Source organism: Cherax quadricarinatus, chromosome 75 (assembly GCF_038502225.1).
Source record: "Cherax quadricarinatus isolate ZL_2023a chromosome 75, ASM3850222v1, whole genome shotgun sequence".
Classification (NCBI taxonomy): Eukaryota; Metazoa; Arthropoda; class Malacostraca; order Decapoda; family Parastacidae; genus Cherax; species Cherax quadricarinatus.
This window is the reverse complement of record NC_091366.1, coordinates 12,572,918-12,595,832: the sequence shown is the minus strand read 5'-3', so window position 1 is coordinate 12,595,832 and position 22,915 is coordinate 12,572,918. Positions and strand designations below refer to the sequence as shown.

At 40.6% G+C, this 22,915-nt stretch overlaps 1 protein-coding gene across 2 annotated transcripts in view; it reads right to left on the bottom strand.

Moving 5' to 3' along the window:
* The window catches only part of LOC128691914 (dipeptidyl peptidase 8), a 103,312-nt gene extending 84,365 nt beyond the window's left edge, over window positions 1–18,947 (bottom strand). For both annotated transcript variants that reach the window (XM_053780894.2, XM_053780895.2), the window contains exons 1-2: window positions 18,810–18,947; window positions 4,744–5,016 (exon numbers count right to left, since the gene is read on the bottom strand). In XM_053780894.2, coding sequence (XP_053636869.1) covers window positions 4,744–4,998 — 255 coding nt within the window. In that variant the 5' untranslated portion in view covers window positions 4,999–5,016; window positions 18,810–18,947. The remainder of the gene's footprint in view (window positions 1–4,743; window positions 5,017–18,809) is intronic.
* Between the last annotated feature and the right edge of the window lie 3,968 nt (window positions 18,948–22,915).

Genomic DNA, 22,915 nt, shown 5'->3' with positions numbered 1-22,915 from the left:
TGTTCAGCAGAAGTTTGTGGTTACAGGAAAGTGGGTGCGGGAGGGAAGAGGAGCGATTGGTGGAATGATGATGTGAAGAGAGTAGTAAGGGAGAAAAAGTTAGCATATGAGAAGTTTTTACAAAGTAGAAGTGATGCAAGGAGGGAAGAGTATATGGAGAAAAAGAGAGAGGTTAAGAGAGTGGTGAAGCAATGTAAAAAGAGAGCAAATGAGAGTGGGTGAGATGTTATCAACAAATTTTGTTGAAAATAAGAAAAAGTTTTGGAGTGAGATTAACAAGTTAAGAAAGCCTAGAGAACAAATGGATTTGTCAGTTAAAAATAGGAGAGGAGTGTTATTAAATGGAGAGTTAGAGGTATTGGGAAGATGGAGGGAATATTTTGAGGAATTGTTAAATGTTGATGAAGATAGGGAAGCTGTGATTTCGTGTATAGGGCAAGGAGGAACAACATCTTGTAGGAGTGAGGAAGAGCCAGTTGTGAGTGTGGGGGAAGTTCGTGAGGCAGTAGGTAAAATGAAAGGGGGTAAGGCAGCTGGGATTGATGGGATAAAGATAGAAATGTTAAAAGCAGGTGGGGATATAGTTTTGGAGTGGTTGGTGCAATTATTTAATAAAAGTATGGAAGAGGGAAAGGTACCTAGGGATTGGCAGAGAGCATGCATAGTTCCTTTGTATAAAGGCAAAGGGGATAAAAGAGAGTGCAAAAATTATAGGGGGATAAGTCTGTTGAGTGTACCTGGTAAAGTGTATGGTAGAGTTATAATTGAAAGAATTAAGAGCAAGACGGAGAATAGGATAGCAGATGAACAAGGAGGCTTTAGGAAAGGTAGGGGGTGTGTGGACCAGGTGTTTACAGTGAAACATAAGTGAACAGTATTTAGATAAGGCTAAAGGTGTCTTTGTGGCATTTATGGATTTGGAAAAGGCGTATGACAGGGTGGATAAGGGGGCAATGTGGCAGATGTTGCAGGTGTATGGTGTAGGAGGTAGGTTACTGAAAGCAGTGAAGAGTTTTTACGAGGATAGTGAGGCTCAAGTTAGAGTATGTATGTAGAGAGCCTGTACTGTCTGCACAGACAGCCCATGCTGTCTGCCAGCTTAGTTCATATTTCGCGCCATGCTGGTGCTGCCCTCTGTAGCCAGGCCTCTCGTAGACACGCCAGCCTGTCGGCCCATGCCTCGCTCTCACTCACACAGCGGCCTAGCAGGAACACACAAGTATTCCCAGCTCTCTCTCGTGGGATGGCCTTGCCCGGGCCATGGGCACAACACAAGCCTGTGTACCCACTACGACATTAACAATAAAGTAAGAAGCCTCCGAAGAAGTTTATCATTTAACTACCCGCTTACAGCCTACTAAACAAACTCATTATATGTAGGAAAGAGGGAAATTATTTCCCAGTAAAAGTAGGCCTTAGACAAGGATGTGTGATGTTACCGTGGTTGTTTAATATATTTATAGATGGGGTTGTAAGAGAAGTAAATGCGAGGGTCTTGGCAAGAGGCGTGGAGTTAAAAGATAAAGAATCACACAAAGTGGGAGTTGTCACAGTTGCTCTTTGCTGATGACACTGTGCTCTTGGGAGATTCTGAAGAGAAGTTGCAGAGATTGGTGGATGAATTTGGTAGGGTGTGCAAAAGAAGAAAATTGAAAGTGAATACAGGAAAGAGTAAGGTTATGAGGATAACAAAAAGATTAGGTGATGAAAGATTGGATATCAGATTGGAGGGAGAGAGTATGGAGGAGGTGAATGTATTCAGATATTTGGGAGTGGACGTGTCAGCGGTTGGGTCTATGAAAGATGAGGTGAATCATAGAATTGATGAGTGGAAAAGGGTGAGTGGTGCACTTAGGAGTCTGTGGAGACAAAGAACTTTGTCCTTGGAGGCAAAGAGGGGAATGTATGAGAGTATAGTTTTACCAACGCTTTTATATGGGTGTGAAGCATGGGTGATGAATGTTGTAGCGAGGAGAAGGTTGGAGGCAGTGGAGATGTCATGTCTGAGAGCAATGTGTGGTGTGAATATAATGCAGAGAATTCGTAGTTTGGAAGTTAGGAGGAGGTGTGGGATTACCAAAACTGTTGTCCAGAGGGCTGAGGAAGGGTTGAGGTGGTTCGGACATGTGGAGAGAATGGAGCGAAACAGAATAACTTCAAGAGTGTATCAGTCTGTAGTGGAAGGAAGGCGGGGTAGGGGTCGGCCTAGGAAAGGTTGGAGGGAGGGGGTAAAGGAGGTTTTGTGTGCGAGGGGCTTGGACTTCCAGCAGGCATGCGTGAGCGTGTTTGATAGGAGTGAATGGAGACAAATGGTTTTTAATACTTGACGTGCTGTTGGAGTGTGAGCAAAGTAACATTTATGAAGGGGTTCAGGGAAACCGGCAGGCCGGACTTGAGTCCTGGAGATGGGAAGTACAGTGCCTGCACTCTGAAGGAGGGGTGTTAATGTTGCAGTTTAAAAACTGTAGTGTAAAGCACCCTTCTGGCAATACAGTGATGGAGTGAATGATGGTGAAAGTTTTTCTTTTTCAGGCCACCCTGCCTTGGTGGGAGTTGGCCAGTGTGATAATAAATAAATAAATAAGTACATGAGTGGGAGGGGTTGGATTTGAGTGGGACTTTCACATCAGAGCTTATTTCTTGGGTGGCATTGAAAATTGGGTTGGGCAAATGTTTTGTTAGTGGGATGAATTGTAAAGGACCTGCCTAGTATGGGCCAACAGGCCTCCTGCAGTGTTCCTCCTTTCTTATGTTTCTTATGTTTTTTATGTAGGATCATGCACTGGGCACCCATGCATACAAATAGTCCATGAATTTTGCCAGAGATGCATGATACAAGTGTTGAAAATTAGAAGCCTATCAAATAAGGTGTTCTGAAGAAATAAATGAAAATTTGCAAGAATTTTTTTTTTTTTATTATCACACTGGCCGATTCCCACCAAGGCAGGGTGGCCCGAAAAAGAAAAACTTTCACCATCATTCACTCCATCACTGTCTTGCCAGAAGGGTGCTTTACACTACAGTTTTTAAACTGCAACATTAACACCCCTCCTTCAGAGTGCAGGCACTGTACTTCCCATCTCCAGGACTCAAGTCCGGCCTGCCGGTTTCCCTGAACCCCTTCATAAATGTTACTTTGCTCACACTCCAACAGCACGTCAAGTATTAAAAACCATTTGTCTCCATTCACTCCTATCAAACACGCTCACGCATGCCTGCTGGAAGTCCAAGCCCCTCGCACACAAAACCTCCTTTACCCCCCTCTCTCCAACCTTTCCTAGGCTGACCCCTACCCCGCCTTCCTTCCACTACAGACTGATACACTCTTGAAGTTATTCTGTTTCGCTCCATTCTCTCTACATGTCCGAACCACCTCAACAACCCTTCCTCAGCCCTCTGGACAACAGTTTTGGTAATCCCACACCTCCTCCTAACTTCCAAACTACGAATTCTCTGCATTATATTCACACCACACATTGCCCTCAGACATGACATCTCCACTGCCTCCAGCCTTCTCCTCGCTGCAACATTCATCACCCATGCTTCACACCCATATAAGAGCGTTGGTAAAACTATACTCTCATACATTCCCCTCTTTGTCTCCAAGGACAAAGTTCTTTGTCTCCACAGACTCCTAAGTGCACCACTCACTCTTTGCAAGAAATTTGCAAGAAATCAAATGAAAATGCTGTTGGGAAAGTTCAAAAAAAATAGGAAAGTCTCCCTTCGTTAAACTTTATTAAATACCATAAAGCCACGATTTTAATTTTTTACATTATACTTTATTTAAATTACATTTAAAATTCTCTACACTTTAAGAAAAAAATGTTTGATTGTGATATTTTAAAGTATTATCAAAAATCAGCAGTCATGGCATCAAAAATGACTGGGAATGTCTCTTTTGAAGACACTTAAATTTTCATGATTATTCTCAGTTCCCAAAAATTTTCTATGTGATCATTACCAATCCATATCAGTCTATTCAAAATTCAAACATTGATTTCTAATGTTACAATCTTTGTACAGAAATGGATGATACTTGGTAATGCATGTATAAAGCCCATGGTTATGCAGATCCATAAGACTATGGGTTAAAAAAAAAATCCATGCCCAGGTACCCCTGAGACTACAAGGGCAATAGACATTATACATATGTACATAAGGACACTAAGGTATACACATTAAAACAGATTCAGTGAATATGTAACGAATGTATTACTTTCAAATAGCAATAACCAACTTATTCTGTATCAGAAATGTACTAACAATGAAATGAAATTTCAACCAAAATTTGCCAGAGAGCAAATAAGGAAGCCTGGAATACTGATACTACATATGTCCGGCTACGTACTTACAAATTAATGTGTAGATAAATGGCTCAGAGAATTGGCAGGATGATCTTCAACCATTCTTCTCTGTATATGACTGAGGAAGCCACTGGTAGGCAAAACATTTCCACAATAAAGATACCCAAGTGTTGTACAAGTGTCTAATTCATCAGAAATTAATGGAGTTATAATTATAGCCTTAATTTTTAAAGGGGTGAACCAGTAAGCCAGTGGAAGACCTCAGTCAGATGACCAAAAGCTCCAGTGGTGGATCATCTATGACTAAGACCTGTGTCAGGAAACACTCAACCTGTTTCCTGATCAATCTTACCTAACCTATCTTCCAAATTCTAATAGAATGATAAAGCTGGCAATAAAAACTAGATTAGATATAATCCATCAATTTTAAACTTACCTCTTCAAGATTGATATCAGCATAAAATAGTGTAGATTCTCTGCCCTGACCCGGAGACAAGAGAAAATAACATCGTAACTGTGAGGGTCCAAGGCGGCGAAACGTAACATCCGTGGGAGTTTTGACAGATAGATGAAGGAAGGTTCTTCTTAATTCACGAACACGCTGGTGTACTTCTCGCCAGTTTAAAGAGTTTCCTCCCGTTCCCACGGCTCCCCGCGAGACACCACCACTACCTGTGGGTATCCGTGGCATTCTTTCTCATTCACTAGCCTGCAAAAACAAATATTTATTGATACATATTCTTCATATTATTATTGTAATCATAACTAGGTGCTAAACCCATAAGGGTCATACAGTGCTGGATACTCTTCATAGTTTTGGGGATATCTGCACTTCTGAACTGCATTATTGGCACCCCTCTGGCAAGAGCGATGGAATGAATGACAGTGAAAGCGTGTCTTCTTTTTTGGTTCATGCTGCCTTGATGGGAGATGGCCGGTTTGTTAAAAAAAAAAATAATAATGATTCTCTTGTGACCACTTTTTGTCAATGATGACTAAAGTAATTATATATCCAATGGGGTTTAATATTTTATTGCAAAGTTCAGCACTATAAGTTTGATAAGGTACTCACAATTCTTTCTACAATTTTCTTTTATTACAAGTGCTTCTTTTATTATAATGCCCAAACCCGCCAGTGGAATTCTTTCTATAAATAATTCAGAAGCACTTTCAAAATATTAAGCCAAATTAATCCAAAATGATGCAATACACGAAGCTGCTCTCTCAAGTGAGAAGAGTTGTCCGAAATATTGTAATCATGAGGAAGCACTAAACTTGGATTAAGGCATGGGCTGCAGCCCAGGGACCGCAGCCCAGGGACCGCAGCCCAGGGGCCTCTGCCAGCTGGAAAGCCTCCAGAGATTTTCTCAACTTACAATTTACCAATATTTTGGAGAAATTTGTTTCCAATAAATTACACAAAGCAAAAGTTTTAATTTTAATTGTGGTTAGCCTTGCAAAAATAAATTTAATACTTCTGTAACTTGTTTCCTTTTGAAAATATCACTGGGGACCTTCCAGTACCTGTAGTGCAGGGGCCTACAAAATCTTAATCCTGTTCTGGGGGTCATACAGCAACTGGGAAATGGAAAACAATTAAGTTTGTTACTAAGGGAAGATGGATATAATTCCACCATGGCACAGAGATTTAACAAACTGAACTGGAAAATGGTATATTATTAATGTGTGTGTGTGTGCACTTCCTCCCATACCCACCCACTGAAGTTCTGTTTAAATGCCAAAATTCTTATACAGTACTTCATTAGTATCTTACTGACATAAAATTCCTTTGCATATGATATTAACATACACTGGATATACTATATAATTTACAGACCCAGATATTTTAAATACATACAACAGAACATTCTAGTAGGTGGTAATATTTGCCTAAAAAAATATCACAAAATATTTAACAAATGTACTAAAGATTTATAAAAGCACAACAAATGTTGAACATAATGTTTAAAAGAGACCAATGTTTCCTTCCCAGAGCCCTGGGGACAGGGAAAAGGATAAGGACGCTGATATGGTCATACTTTTTTTTCCTCTTCTTCTTTTAACACATCAGCAGTTTCCCAATGCGGCAGGGTGACCCAGAAAAGAAGAAACACTTTCATTATCACTCACTCCACTGTCTTGCCAGAGGTGTGCCAATAACTACAGTTCAATAACTGCAATATATCTCCACCCCTCCTTCAGAATGCAGGAACTGTACTTCCCACATCCAGGACTCTAGTCTGGCTAACTGGTTTCCCTGATTCTCTTCACAAATGTTACTTCACTCACACTCCTACAGCACATTAAGTCATATGTTAAATAGAATTTATGAAGAAAATACGCATTTCAACATTATCAACAAGTACAAACAGCTACATTCAAAGTGTCTCAGACAATGCCAGAGATCAAACATTGTTTAATTTGCATTCTCAATTTTGGGGAACATGACGGACAACATACAGTACCTATTAGCAGTACACAGCAGCCATTACAAACTGTACCCTTAACAGTACTGCATGTGGCAGGTCATTCAAAAAGGCACATACCTTCATTAATTAATTATATATACAGGAGGGCTCTGCATTACAGAACTTTGCGTTACAGCATTTCACTAATACAGCGGTTTTCAATGATACCTATTCATTTATTCAGACTACTTACAATAAATATAGTCACCACTCATTATAAGCTAAGTAAGAAAATATATTAAGTAACTGTGTACTGTACATGCATTTTTTAGGCCTAGCTCTATTGCTCACTTAATACATGACAGTGTAAATATGTTATCAGGCTTTTATATGCATTTGAGTGAATAAAAGCTATGTTTCACTTTACAGCAGTAGCCCAGAACCTAACCTGATGTATAAGCAGGGCACTCCTGTATTAAGTGTTTATTTAGGAATCATGCACAATTTTAAACTTTTACTGTGATTTTATATGCTGTAGTCAATTTTGTAAGTCACTCTAAAGCTAGAAGAACCCACTCAAATCAAACGCTAATTTATCGCCACTTAGATATTTATTGCTTATGAAGGAAACTGATCCAAGTTACTGAAGCTGTCCTTCCCTTGATAACGTGATTATCTCCCATTTCCCTGGCACCATGTCATTATGGGTTTAGCATTTCCCCCATGAATGCAATACAGCTTCTCACTCAGTGATGTACTTGTTTACCAACAACTCGGACTTACAACAGGCTCTCTGACCATTATGCATACCTAAATGGCTGATTTCCTTTATTCTGTTTATTATACACTACTGTATAAACATTTAAAAATATACTAAGAATGTTATAAGTGGCACAAAGGTGACATTAAAACAATATCAAAGATGGGTGACACAAACCCAGTAGCATTATAGTATACATCTTGCTCAGCAATGAATTCACTTACCGACATGGTCTTAGGAACGAAACTCCGTTGTTAAGTGAGGAGAGGCTGTACTGTAATAATATGCACAGATAGTTTAAGGTTGTCCTTATGCATGTACATGAAAAATTCAGACTTTTTTCACAGGGTATTTTGTCAAAATGTTTCATTTGATGATTATAATGTAATTTCACTAGACCCTAGTAATATTTAGAGATCACTAACAAGTTGAATTTTCACTGAAGATGAATGATTTCTTTCGTTTTTTAGGTTAATTGTAACTGTAGTCGAAGTAAATGTGTATACAACCCAGTTTGTGGGGCCATGATTGGCTTGACTAGCGGGGGCCAAATTAATTAAGCAAATTTGAGACTAGGGGGCCTGCCAATGTATTGGTAGGTTATTTATTTATTATTTTTATTATCACACTGGCCGATTCCCACCAAGGCAGGGTGGCCTGAAAAAGAAAAACTTTCACCATCATTCACTCCATCACTGTCTTGCCAGAAGGGTGCTTTACACTACAGTTTTTAAACTGCAACATTAACACCCCTCCTTCAGAGTGCAGGCACTGTACTTCCCATCTCCAGGACTCAAGTCCGGCCTGCCGGTTTCCCTGAACCCCTTCATAAATGTTACTTTGCTCACACTCCAACAGCACGTCAAGTATTAAAAACCATTTGTCTCCATTCACTCCTATCAAACACGCTCACGCATGCCTGCTGGAAGTCCAAGCCCCTCGCACACAAAACCTCCTTTACCCCCTCCCTCCAACCTTTCCTAGGCTGACCCCTACCCCGCCTTCCTTCCACTACAGACTGATACACTCTTGAAGTCACTCTTTCGCTCCATTCTCTCTACATGTCCGAACCACCTCAACAACCCTTCCTCAGCCCTCTGGACAACAGTTTTGGTAATCCCGCACCTCCTTCTAACTTCCAAACTACGAATTCTCTGCATTATATTCACACCACACATTGCCCTCAGACATGACATCTCCACTGCCTCCATCCTTCTCCTCGCTACAACATTCATCACCCATGCTTCACACCCATATAAGAGCATTGGTAAAACTATACTCTCATACTTTCCCCTCTTTGCCTCCAAGGACAAAGTTCTTTGTCTCCACAGACTCCTAAGTGCACCACTCACCCTTTTCCCCTCATCAATTAAATGATTCACCTCATCTTTCATAGACCCATCCGCTGACACATCCACTCCCAAATATCTGAATACATTCACCTCCTCCATACTCTCTCCCTCCAATCTAATATCCAATCTTTCATCACCTAATCTTTTTGTTATCCTCATAACCTTACACTTTCCTGTATTCACTTTTAATTTTCTTCTTTTGCACACCCTACCAAATTCATCCACCAATCTCTGCAACTTCTCTTCAGAATCTCCCAAGAGCACAGTGTCATCAGCAAAGAGCAACTGTGACAACTCCCACTTTGTGTGTGATTCTTTATCTTTTAACTCCACGCCTCTTGCCAAGACCCTCGCATTTACTTCTCTTACAACCCCATCTATAAATATATTAAACAACCACGATGACATCACACATCCTTGTCTAAGGCCTACTTTTACTGGGAAATAATTTCCCTCTTTCCTACATACTCTAACTTGAGCCTCACTATCCTCGTAAAAACTCTTCACTGCTTTCAGTAACCTACCTCCTACACCATACACCTGCAACATCTGCCACATTGCCCCCCTATCCACCCTGTCATACGCCTTTTCCAAATCCATAAATGCCACAAAGACCTCTTTAGCCTTATCTAAATACTGTTCACCTATATGTTTCACTGTAAACACCTGGTCCACACACCCCCTACCTTTCCTAAAGCCTCCTTGTTCATCTGCTATCCTATTCTCCATCTTACTCTTAATTCTTTCAATAATAACTCTACCATACACTTTACCAGGTATACTCAACAGACTTATCCCCCTATAATTTTTGCACTCTCTTTTGTCCCCTTTGCCTTTATACAAAGGAACTATGCATGCTCTCTGCCAATCCCTAGGTACCTTACCCTCTTCCATACATTTATTAAATAATTGCACCAACCACTCCAAAACTATATCCCCACCTGCTTTTAACATTTCTATCTTTATCCCATCAATCCCAGCTGCCTTACCCCCTTTCATTTTACCTACTGCCTCACGAACTTCCCCCACACTCACAATTGGCTCTTCCTCACTCCTACAAGATGTTATTCCTCCTTGCCCTATACACGAAATCACAGCTTCCCTATCTTCATCAACATTTAACAATTCCTCAAAATATTCCCTCCATCTTCCCAATACCTCTAACTCTCCATTTAATAACACTCCTCTCCTATTTTTAACTGACAAATCCATTTGTTCTCTAGGCTCCTTAACTTGTTAATCTCACTCCAAAACTTTTTCTTATTTTCAACAAAATTTGTTGATAACATCTCACCCACTCTCTCATTTGCTCTCTTTTTACACTGCTTCACCACTCTCTTAACCTCTCTCTTTTTCTCCATATACTCTTCCCTCCTTGCATCACTTCTACTTTGTAAAAACTTCTCATATGCTAACATTTTCTCCCTTACTCCTCTCTTTACATCATCATTCCACCAATTGCTCCTCTTCCCTCCTGCACCCACTTTCCTGTAACCACAAACTTCTGCTGAACACTAACACTACATTTTTAAACCTACCCCATACCTCTTCGACCCCATTGCCTATGCTCTCATTAGCCCATCTATCCTCCAATAGCTGTTTATATCTTACCCTAACTGCCTCCTCTTTTAGTTTATAAACCTTCACCTCTCTCTTCCCTGATGCTTCTATTCTCCTTGTATCTCATCTACCTTTTACTCTCAGTGTAGCTACAACTAGAAAGTGATCTGATATATCTGTGGCCCCTCTATAAACATGTACATCCTGAAGTCTACTCAACAATCTTTTATCTACCAATACATAGTCCAACAAACTACTGTCATTTCACCCTGCATCAGATCTTGTATACTTATTTATCCTCTTTTTCTTAAAATATGTATTACCTATAACTAAACCCCTTTCTATACAAAGTTCAATCAAAGGGCTCCCATTATCATTTACACCTGGCACCCCAAACTTACCTACCACACCCTCTCTAAAAGTTTCTCCTACTTTAGCATTCAGATCCCCTACCACAATTACTCTCTCACTTGGTTCAAAGGCTCCTATACATTCACTTAACATCTCCCCAAATCTCTCTCTCTCCTCTACATTCCTCTCTTCTCCAGGTGCATGCACGCTTATTTGACCCACTTTTCGCATCCAACCTTTACTTTAATCCACATAATTCTTGAATTTACACATTCATATTCTCTTTTCTCCTTCCATAACTGATCCTTCAACATTACTGCTACCCCTTCCTTTGCTCTAACTCTCTCAGATACTCCAGATTTAATCCCATTTATTTCCCCCCACCGAAACTCCCCTACCCCCTTCAGCTTTGTTTCACTTAGGGCCAGGACATCCAACTTCTTTTCATTCATAACATCAGCAATCATCTGTTTCATGTCATCTGCACTACGTCCATGCACATTCAAGCATCCCAGTTTTATAAAGTTTTTCTTCTTCTCTTTTTTAGTAAATGTCTACAGGAGAAGGGGTTACTAGCCCATTGCTCCCGGCATTTTAGTCGCCTCATATGACACGCATGGCTTACAGAGGAAAGATTCTTTTCCACTTCCCCATGGACAATAGAAGAAATAAAGAGGAACAAGAGCTATTTAGAAAAAGGAGAAAAACCTAGATATATGTATATATATATGCATGTGTGTGTCTGTGAAGTGTGACCAAAGTGTAAGTAGAAGCAGCAAGATATCCCTGTTATCTAGTGTTTATGAGACAGAAAAAGAAACCAGCAATCCTACCATCATGCAAAACAGTTACAGGTTTCTGTTTCACAGTCATCTGGCAGGACGGTAGTACTTCCCTGGGTGGTTGCTCTCTACCAACCTACTACCTACATTGGTAGGTATCAGCCTAAATGTCAGTATCAGTGGGTATCAGCTAATTTTGATAGTATCTGTATCAGCCTAGCACAGGGTACTGGTACAGATACAACATCGATTTTCCGGACCCGCTGGTTCCAAAACCTTTCTGGATTACCGAGTTTTCTGCCTTCAGAGAGCACAGTATTCCTTGGTCTTGGGGTTGGATAAGTGATGTACAGTTGGGTGGTAAATACACTACCATGGGAATTTCAAGTTCCTGCTTGTAAATTTGTATAGATTATAAGTGTTTCCAGACCATCAGTGTCCAGAAAATTGATGTTGTACCTGTATTAGCAAAAATTCTGGCATCATCCCTTTCTTATGTGAAGTTATGGCCTACTTCATCCACCATCATCTCACCGATAAGACTCTCCAGGAGGTCAAGAACATGACGCCTCAGGTAGTCATATCCTTTTGGGAAGGCTAGGTTCCCAAATCTCTTAAAAATCATTATCTGGATTTCCTTTCGGAGCTTTCTGATGAATGGAACAAGCTCATGAAGAACCAGAACAAGAAGGCAAAGAGATCTGAGCGGCACATTGAAGAGAAGGAGAAAGTCTTCAGTGGCACCTTGAACTACCTCTACAATATTATTTATCAAAAGGCCCACTGTTGTTGAAGTCAAAAGAATTCCTCAACAGGAACTGATTATGAAAAGTTGAGAAAGAATATCAGTTCCTGCTTCCCAGGATGAGCAGGAATAACGGGATATGTTGGCATGGAGATTGCCTCCCAACATACATAAGGGAGATTACCTATAGACCCCTGGCTGTCTTCAAGAAGGCACTGGACAGGCACCTTAAGTCAGTACCTGACCAACCGGGCTGTGGTTCGTACGTCAGTTTGTGTGTGGCCAGCAGTAACAGTGTCAGCATAGTTGCTGATCCCCTACGTGTGTTGTATAGCTTATCTGAGTATCATAGTACCATCTATATGTTTTACATACACGACCCCTTTGCTAGGCCTAGTGACTAGTTTGTATAATGTCACGTGATCCCGCATGAGTGCATGGGCCGCGCTGCATAGGTCTCAGTTCCCGGTAATCCAAGCAGGAGACAGGAGAGGCAGTTTGGGCTCTCCCTTCTCACACTCTGCAATATCGTGTTACCATCCAACAAGCGTGTTTATCTCCAACCTTCATATCTCCTATGAACCCCCACTACAACAGCTTGGTTGATCAGACCCTGATCCACCATGAGGCCTGGTTTCAGACCGAGCCGCAGGGGTGTTGACCCCCGAAACCCTCTCCAGGTAAAGAGGCCAAGGCTCAAAACTGCCCAGTAGTCTGATAAAGTTATGAAATTTGAAGGATCAACTGGAGAAATTTCAACGAGGATAGCACCATTTAAGATGGTTCAGGGCACACTTCATAAAACGTGAAATACTATTGCAACAATGAAAGGTCTCCTCTTGCTATACATCTTTTTCCATCACTTGTCCACTCACAGTCATACTCATACTTCTTGGGTGGTATTCCACACTGCAAGATTTGGGTCCATGCTCGTGGAGGACTGCACAGCACTTGATGGATGGCAAAAAGAATTTACTCAATCAAAGTTGGGATTTTCAAAATAAAGTTAATGGCTTGGGAGGAAACTGGACTGTGGACCTTCAGTGATTGTGTTTCAAAACCTTACCTTAAGGCTTGGTTCTAGGAACCTACTCTGCACCCTGCTCCAGCATACTGGCCTCAATTTCACGAAAAAACTATTGCAGTATCAAAGCACCTCCATGGAGGGGTCAAGGTCAGGTGACTTGAGGTCAACTGAAAATACCTTTTCTAGATTATTACAGTCGAGTAGAAGCACCTGGAAAATGGCAGGTAATCTGGTTTTCATACAAGGCATAGGAGGGCTGGTCACTACTGTGGATCAAGATCAGTTACCCCCCTGAAAGTTTAATGAGTATTAAGGTTTAATGAGTACATATCAGGGTTTAATGAGCATCAAGGTATAAAGAGTATTAAGGTTTAACAAGTATTAAGGTTTAACAAGTATTAAGGTTTAATAAGTATTAAAGGTTTAACAAGTATTAAGGTTTAATGAGTATTAGGGTTTAACGAGTATTAAGGTTTAATTACAGACCAATAGCACAAACATCCCACATCATAAAAATCTTTGAAAGGGTTCTAAGAAGTAAGATTACCAACCACTTGGATACCCATCACTTGCACAACCCAGGGCAGCACAGGTTTAGAGCAGGTTGCTCCTACTTCTCACAATTACTGGACCACTAATGACAGTCTTCGATGCAGTAAAGGACAAACAAAATGCAGATGTAGTATACACAGACTTCGCAAAAGCCTTCAACAAGTGCTATCATGGTGTAACAGCACATAAAATGCATAAGGGAATAACATTTAAAGTTGGTAGATAAATCTATACCTTCCTAACAAATAGAGCACAAAGAGTAAGAGTAAACAGAGCAAAGTTAGAGGATACACAAATAACCCGCACATAAAAGAGAGAAGCTTACGACGACGTTTCGGTCCGACTTTGTAAATGGTCCAAGTCGGACCGAAACATCGTCGTAAGCTTCTCTCTTTTATGTGCGGGTAATTTGTGTATCATTCCAGTCACGGTATTGTGCCTTTTTTTGTTATTTGAAGTTAGAGGAGACTACAGTGTAAAGCTCTGTTCCACAAGGCACAGTACTCGCTCCCATCCTGTTCCTCATCCTCATACATGACAGAGATGTAAGCGACAACACTGTGTCCTTTGCCAACAATACCAGAATTTGCATGACAGTGCCATCCATCAAAGACACTGCAAATCTCTAGGCAGACATTAATCAAGTCTTTAAATGGGCCTCAGAAAACATGAAGTTCAATGAAGAGAAATTTTAATTACTCCGCTATGGAAAACTTAAGGAAATAAAAACAGGATTAGAGTACAAAACAAATTCCAGCCACACAATATAGAAAAAAACTAATGGAGTGATGTCAGAGAATCTCACTTTTAAAGATCACGACAATACATTTACCACATCTGCTAGAAAAATGATGGATAATGAGAAACTTCAAAACTAGAGATGCCAAGCCCACGATGGTTCTCTTTAAATTGGTTGTTCTCTCTAGGCTGGAATACTGCTGTACACTAACTGCCCCCTTCAAGGCTGGCAAAACTGCTGACTTTGAGAATGTACAGAGAACTTTCACGACACACAAAAGTACGATTTTTATATTTTTTTTTATTATCACACTGGCCGATTCCCACCAAGGCAGGGTGGCCCGAAAAAGAAAAACTTTCACCATCATTCACTCCATCACTGTCTTGCCAGAAGGGTGCTTTACACTACAGTTTTTAAACTGCAACATTAACACCCCTCCTTCAGAGTCAGGCACTGTACTTCCCATCTCCAGGACTCAAGTCCGGCCTGCCGGTTTCCCTGAATCCCTTCATAAATGTTACTTTGCTCACACTCCAACAGCACGTCAAGTATTAAAAACCATTTGTCTCCATTCACTCCTATCAAACACGCTCACGCATGCCTGCTGGAAGTCCAAGCCCCTCGCACACAAAACCTCCTTTTCCCTCCAACCCTTCCTAGGCCGACTACCCCGCCTTCCTTCCACTACAGACTGATACACTCTTGAAGTCATTCTGTTTCGCTCCACTCTACATGTCCGAACCTCAACAACCCTTCCTCAGCCCTCTGGACAACAGTTTTGGTAATCCCGCACCTCCTCCTAACTTCCAAACTACGAATTCTCTGCATTATATTCACACCACACATTGCCCTCAGACATGACATCTCCACTGCCTCCAGCCTTCTCCTCGCTGCAACATTCATCACCCACGCTTCACACCCATATAAGAGCGTTGGTAAAACTATACTCTCATACATTCCCCTCTTTGCCTCCAAGGACAAAGTTCTTTGTCTCCACAGACTCCTAAGTGCACCACTCACTCTTTTTCCCTCATCAATTCTATGATTCACCTCATCTTTCATAGACCCATCCGCTGACACGTCCACTCCCAAATATCTGAATACGTTCACCTCCTCCATACTCTCTCCCTCCAATCTGATATTCAATCTTTCATCACCTAATCTTTTTGTTATCCTCATAACCTTACTCTTTCCTGTATTCACCTTTAATTTTCTTCTTTTGCACACCCTACCAAATTCATCCACCAATCTCTGCAACTTCTCTTCAGAATCTCCCAAGAGCACAGTGTCATCAGCAAAGAGCAAAAACTTTGTGTGTGACGCCTCTTGGCATTTACTTCTCTTACAACCCCATCTATAAATATATAATGAGTCTAAACTTCAAAATTAGAGATGCCAAGCCCACGATGGTTCTCTTTAAATTGGTTGTTCTCTCTAGGCTGGAATACTGCTGTACACTAACTGCCCCCTTCAAGGCTGGCAAAACTGCTGACTTTGAGAATGTACAGAGAACTTTCATGACACACAAAAGTACGATAAAGCACCTAAATTACTGGGAACGGTTGAAGTCCCTCGATTTGTATTCCTTGTAACGCAGACGAGAGAGATACATGATAATATACACTTAGAAGGTCCTGGAGGGAGTGGCACCAAACCTGCACACAAAAATCACTCCCTCTGAAAGCAAAAGACTCGGCAGGAGATGCAACATTCCCTCAATGAAAAGCAGGGGCGCCACGAGTACACTGAGAGACAACACAATAAGTATCCAGGGCCCAAGACTGTTCAACTGCCTCCCAGTTTACGTAAGAGTGATTACCAATAGACCCCTGACTGTCTTCAAGAAGGCGCTGGACAGGCACCTAAAGTCAATACCTGACCAGCCAGGCTGTGGTTCGTACGTCAGTCTACATGCGGCCAACAGTAACAGCCTGGTTGATCAGGCCTTGATCCATTACGAGGCCCGGTCATGGACCAGGCCACGGAGGCATTGACCCCCAGAACACCCTCCAGGTTTCAGTAAGATTTAATGAGTATTGTTAAGATTTAATGGGTATTATTGTTTAATGAGTATCAGTAAGGTTTAACAAATTATTAAGGTTTAATGTGCATAACAAATGTGTAACGAGTATTATTGTTTAATGGGTATCATTAAGGTTAAACAAGCATCACTCAGGTTTAAAGAGCGTCACTCGGGTTTAAAGAGCATCACTAAGATTTAAAGAGCATCACTAAGGTTTAAAGAGCATCACTAAGATTTAAAGAGCATCACTAAGATTTAAAGAGCATCACTAAGATTTAAAGAGCATCACTAAGATTTAAAGAGCATCACTAAGGTTTAAAGAGCATCACTAAGATTTAAAGAGCATCACTAAGATTTAAAGAGCATCACTAGGATTTAAAGAGCATCACTAAGATTTAAAAGATTTAAAGAGCATCACTAAGATTTAAAGAGCATCACTAAGATTTAAAGAGCATCACTAAGATTTAAAGAGCATCACTAAGGTTTAAAGAGCATCACTAAGGTTTAAAGAGCATCACTAAGGTTTAAAGAGCATCACTCAGGTTTAAAGAGCATCACTAATATTTAAAGAGCATCACTAAGATTTAAAGAGCATCACTAAGATTTAAAGAGCATCACTAAGATTTAAAGAGCATCACTAAGATTTAAAGAGCATCACTCAGGTTTAAAGAGCATCACTCAGGTTTAAAGAGCATCACTAAGATTTAAAGAGCATCACTAAGATTTAAAGAGCATCACTAAGATTTAAAGAGCATCACTAAGATTTAAAGAGCATCACTAAGATTTAAAGAGCATCACTAAGGTTTAAAGAGCATCACTAAGATTTAAAGAGCACTAAGGTTTAAAGAGCATCACTAAGGTTTAAAGAGCATCACTCAGGTTTAAAGAGCATCACTAAGATTTAAAGAGCATCACTAAGATTTAAAGAGCATCACTGAGGTTTAATGAGCATCACTAAGGTTTAAAGAGCATCACTAAGGTTTAAAGAGCATCACTAAGGTTTAAAGAGCATCACTAAGATTTAAAGAGCATCACTAAGGTTTAAAGAGCATCACTAAGGTTTAAAGAGCATCACTAAGATTTAAAGAGCATCACTCAGGTTTAAAGAGCATCACTCAGGTTTAAAGAGCATCACTCAGGTTTAAAGAGCATCACTCAGGTTTAAAGAGCATCACTCAGGTTTAAAGAGCATCACTCAGGTTTAAAGAGCATCACTCAGGTTTAAAGAGCATCACTCAGGTTTAAAGAGCATCACTCAGGTTTAAAGAGCATCACTCAGGTTTAAAGAGCATCACTCAGGTTTAAAGAGCATCACTAAGATTTAAAGACCATCACTCTAGAGCATCACTCAGGTTTAAAGAGCATCACTCAGGTTTAAAGAGCATCACTAAGATTTAAAGAGCATCACTAAGGTTTAAAGAGCATCACTCAGGTTTAAAGAGCATCACTAAGATTTAAAGAGCATCACTCAGGTTTAAAGAGCATCACTAAGGTTTAACAAGCACCACCAAGGTTTAACAAGCACCACCAAGGTTTAACTAGCATTACCAAGGTTTAACAAGCACCACTAAGGTTTAACAAGCACCACTAAGGTTTAACAAGCATCACTAAGGTTTAACAAGCATCACTAAGGTTTAACAAGCACCACTAAGGTTTAACAAGCATCACTAAGGTTTAACAAGCACCACTAAGGTTTAACAAGCACCACTAAGGTTTAACAAGCATCACTAAGGTTTAACAAGCACCACTAAGGTTTAACAAGCACCACTAAGGTTTAACAAGCATCACTAAGGTTTAACAAGCATCACTAAGGTTTAACAAGCATCACTAAGGTTTAACAAGCATCACTAAGGTTTAACAAGCACCACTAAGGTTTAACAAGCATCACTAAGGTTTAACAAGCACCACTAAGGTTTAACAAGCATTACTAAGGTTTAACAAGCATCACTAAGGTTTAACAAGCATCACTAAGGTTTAATAATTAAACCTCCACGACAGGTAATTCTAAAAAAAACAACCTAAGTTTTACCAAAAACTTGCCGCTAGGCCACTAAAAAAAAACCTCCCAGAGACACATTAAACCCGTAAACCAGTTAATAAACCACAGAAGGAGTGAATAAACCAGAGTATTAAGGAGGTAATAAGAGGAGTGTTAAGGTGGGAGAGAGGTGATGGTGGTCCCCCCGCTCCCCCCTGGCCTCACCTCAGGTGTTTCAGGTCATGTTTCAGGTCAGTGTTGGGTCGGCAGAGGTCAGGTGGCCGCAGGTATTCCTCAAGTTGAGAAAAAATGTATGGAGTGTGTGAGTGCCGGCCCAGAGGTGGCCACCAGCGCCATCTGTTGACACTGCTCTCACCTCTCTCCTTATATCTCACTTTTAGACGAGTTTTGCTTTTATTCCGGGTAATTTGCATGTGTATTATTGTGTATGATAATTGTAATTGTCCAAAAATATGGGATTGTGCCTAAATGAACTTATTTATCTACTTATTTATATACACTTACTAAAGCTATCTATATTTTATATATAACTGGAAAGTCCTAAAATGTTCTTATATACTGAAATATATATAAATTAATATAAGATAACCTCATAAAGTCAAATAATATGACTTATTTACATTGGGGTCCTAGTATTATATTCACACTTATTTACTCTTACTACAGTTTATACACCTTATTCTCATTTTATGTCATATCTATAATAAATATTTCCTTTATTTAAATATTAGTTTTGAGAATACATAGCTTGATTATATAATTTCTGTGAACAATGAATGGTAAAAGTGACAGCGGGAGGAGAGATCACTGGAATATCACCTCTACGTTCACCTGTTATAAGGATTATTATTGCGTAATGATAACTTGGTGTCATCTTCACGACACTACTCAGACTTAACTCAATATCTCTGGTAAAAAAAAAAATAATACATAAAATTAGCCCCTCGTATATGCCCGAAACTTATTATTATTATTATACTCAAAGCGCTAAACCAACAAGGGCCATGCAGTGTTGTCCCAACCCGAAATTGAAATAATCTAAATCTAAATCCAGACTGACTTTAGATCTAAGGTTTAGTGTTTATTTATATTATTTGTATATTTTCTTTTTACTTTTAGTAAGATACCTTACAAGATGAAGTTTTAGTTTAATGTATATACGGTATATTTACCTGGAGAGAGTTCTGGGGGGTTAACGCCCCCGCGGCCCGGTCTGTGACCAGGCCTCCTGGTGGATCAGAGCCTGATCAACCAGGCTGTTATTGCTGGTTGCACGCAATCCAACGTGCGAGCCACAGCCTGGCTGGTGTATCCCTCTGGTACTCACCTAATTGTGGTTGCAGGGGTCGAGACTCAGCTCCTGGCCCCGCCTCTTCACTGATCGCTACTGGGTCCTCTCCCTGCTTCCTGAGCTTTGTCATACCTCTTCTTAAAACTATGTATGGTTCCTGCCTCCACTACTTCACTTGCTAGGCTATTCCACTTCCTGACGACTCTATGACTGAAGAAATACTTCCTAACATCCCTAGTGTATCCCTCTCAGTGTATACTATTTATTGACCATAGTGTAGTAGACAGGTTTTAAACCCCTCATGGAGAGCGCTAAAGTTAGTTTAATATGTTTATTATGCACCCCATACCCATCCTGTGGGCGGTAGTCAAAATATTACAGAGGTACATAATTGGTCCAGGGACTGGACTCCAAAGTTTTAATAGCTGAGCAAGTTACAGAGGTAATGAATTCACAATTTACAAAGGTAATGAACTCACAATTTACAAAGGTAATGAACTCCAGGTAGGTCTAGTCACAATCATGACAAGTTACAAAGGTATTTACAGATTGCAGAGGTACGTAATGGGTCCAGGGACTGGGCCCCAAAGTTTTGATGGCTGAACTAGGTACAAGGATTATGCAGCGCCTGTGGGGGGATGGAAGGTATTCAGGCTTAATTCAGGGAACTGGAGCACAGATCCAATTCCCTAGATCAAGGAACCTCCCTTAAGGGGGCCCCCTTTAAATCAGGGATAATCACATCACTACTGACCACTACCACCAACTTCCACCTAACAAACACTGGTAAACAACCACTGGAATACAACAAAGTTTCTTTTAGACTCCATCACCAGTCTTCAGTAAGTAACTCCACAACACAGCTAGCTATGAAGACTGACACACTTATGCAACATAGGGGAATCTTTATTGAGGAAACGTTTCGCCACTGTGTGGCGAAACGTTTCCTCAATAAAGATTCCCATATGTTGCATAAGTGTCTCAGTCTTCAACTTGTCGGTTTTTTATATGATTTATCACTGAGCTAGGTATGACTGACTGGCCTACAGAATTTTCTGATTGGATAGACATATTTCCAAACAAACTACTTAGACTATATAACAAACGTTGCCTCCTAAAAATGAATCAGATTTCGAATAAACGGCTAAGTTGCCCATGGCTAACTAGCAGCATACTAAGATCCATTGATAAGAAACATCAGTATAAAAAACAATATATAGAGAGCTTAATAACCAGAGTTGTTGTCAAACAATACACAACAGTTCTCACCAGCCTAATAAGAAACGCTAAGCAATAGTACCGCTTCGGTAGATTCACCGAACAAGAGGAGATATAAACAAGACCTGGAAGACTCTCATATTCTAGGCACCACACACTGAAAAAATGTAGGGATATTGTCCTGACTAAACCGAATGAAGGCTAACAACAGCCTACTGATACAGTTAAGAAGATAAATGACTTTTTTCAGCCTTAGGATCAAATCTCGCCAGTAAAATCCCAGGTTCCAATGTGATTACTTAGAAGGGAATTTCCCAACCTCCTCCTGTCTTGCACCAACCGAGCCCTCAGAAGTCACTACGATTATTAAATCACTTAAAAACAAATCAGGAAATCTGGCTCAAGTTCCACCATTATTATACAAACGGGTTGCTCATGTTCTCTCACCTGCTATCTCATTACTCTTTAACAAATCACCAGAAACCAGCACTTCCCCGGCACTGCTCAAGATAGCCAGAGTTGAAAACTTTAGACATGTGCAACATCTGGGTATAACCAAGATTTCATGATGTTGCAGTGTCTGACAAGTTGTACATGAACGGTATACAATACCGACAATTTGAAAAATTTAGACACGGGCAACATCTGATGTTGTTGCATATGGTATGACAGCTGGGAAAAAAAGATGGATAGTAGGGACGGAGCTATCTTGGACAGTGCTCCTGAAGGAGCTAGTGCTGTCCTGGAGGACAGTGCTGAAGGTGCTAGTGTTGTCCTGGAGGAAAGTGCTCCTGAGGGTGCTATGCTGTCCTGGAGGACAGTGCTAGTGTTGTCCTGGAGGAAAGTGCTCCAGAGGGTCCTAGTGATGTCTTAGAAGATAGAGTTCGTGAGGGTACTAGTGTTGTCCTGGAGGACACTGAAGATAACCTTATTCAGTCCACAGAGGTTCAAAATAGAGATACTGTTGGAGATGGATCCAAATGAGATGAGGCCTCAGGGAATAGTGTCGACACACTACCAGCAAAACCTGGTGGAAGCACTGATGTCCATACATGGGTAAAAGATATTGAGGAAACAGAAAAAATAAATGCATCAGCAGTGAATGCAGCTACAATAAATCCTAACAAACAGAAGTACAATCTATGTAAATACTATGCCTTGGGTATCTGCAGGCACGGTATATCTGGTAAAACAGGCGGGACATTCACCTTTGACCATCCCAAAAAATGCCGCACCCACATGACAACAGGAGAGTACAACTTCCCTTCTTGCAACCTATTTCACCCAGAAATGTGTCACTCATCAATCCATGAAAGAAAATGCTACAATGCATATTGCCAGGCATATCATCTGAAGGGGACTAGAAGACACAGACCAGCCAGACAAAAGAGAGGAGCCACAACCTCTCCAGGGACAGAGGTTTTTTTTATGGCCAGAAAGGAAAAAAAATGGCAAGAAATGACAATAATCCTACACCACCTGAAAACACTTCTGGAGCAGAGACACGGACATTGGCCTTTACCCCAAAACAACAGATATTAGTCAGCAAATAAAACTCCCCTAAATTCCACTAATACGATATTTGTCTTTGCAAACTTACAGGGTCTAAAGCCGTCAAAAAACAGCAAAATTCTTTACATCAAGGGACTGCTCACGGAGTCAAATGCAATGTTTGCAGCATTCACAGTGACCCACATAAAGGATCATTATGACAACGAAATATGGATCCCAGGTTATAACCTATTCCGATGCGACAGACTAAACAGGCAACAAGGGGGGCTTCGCCTCTATGTCACAGAGT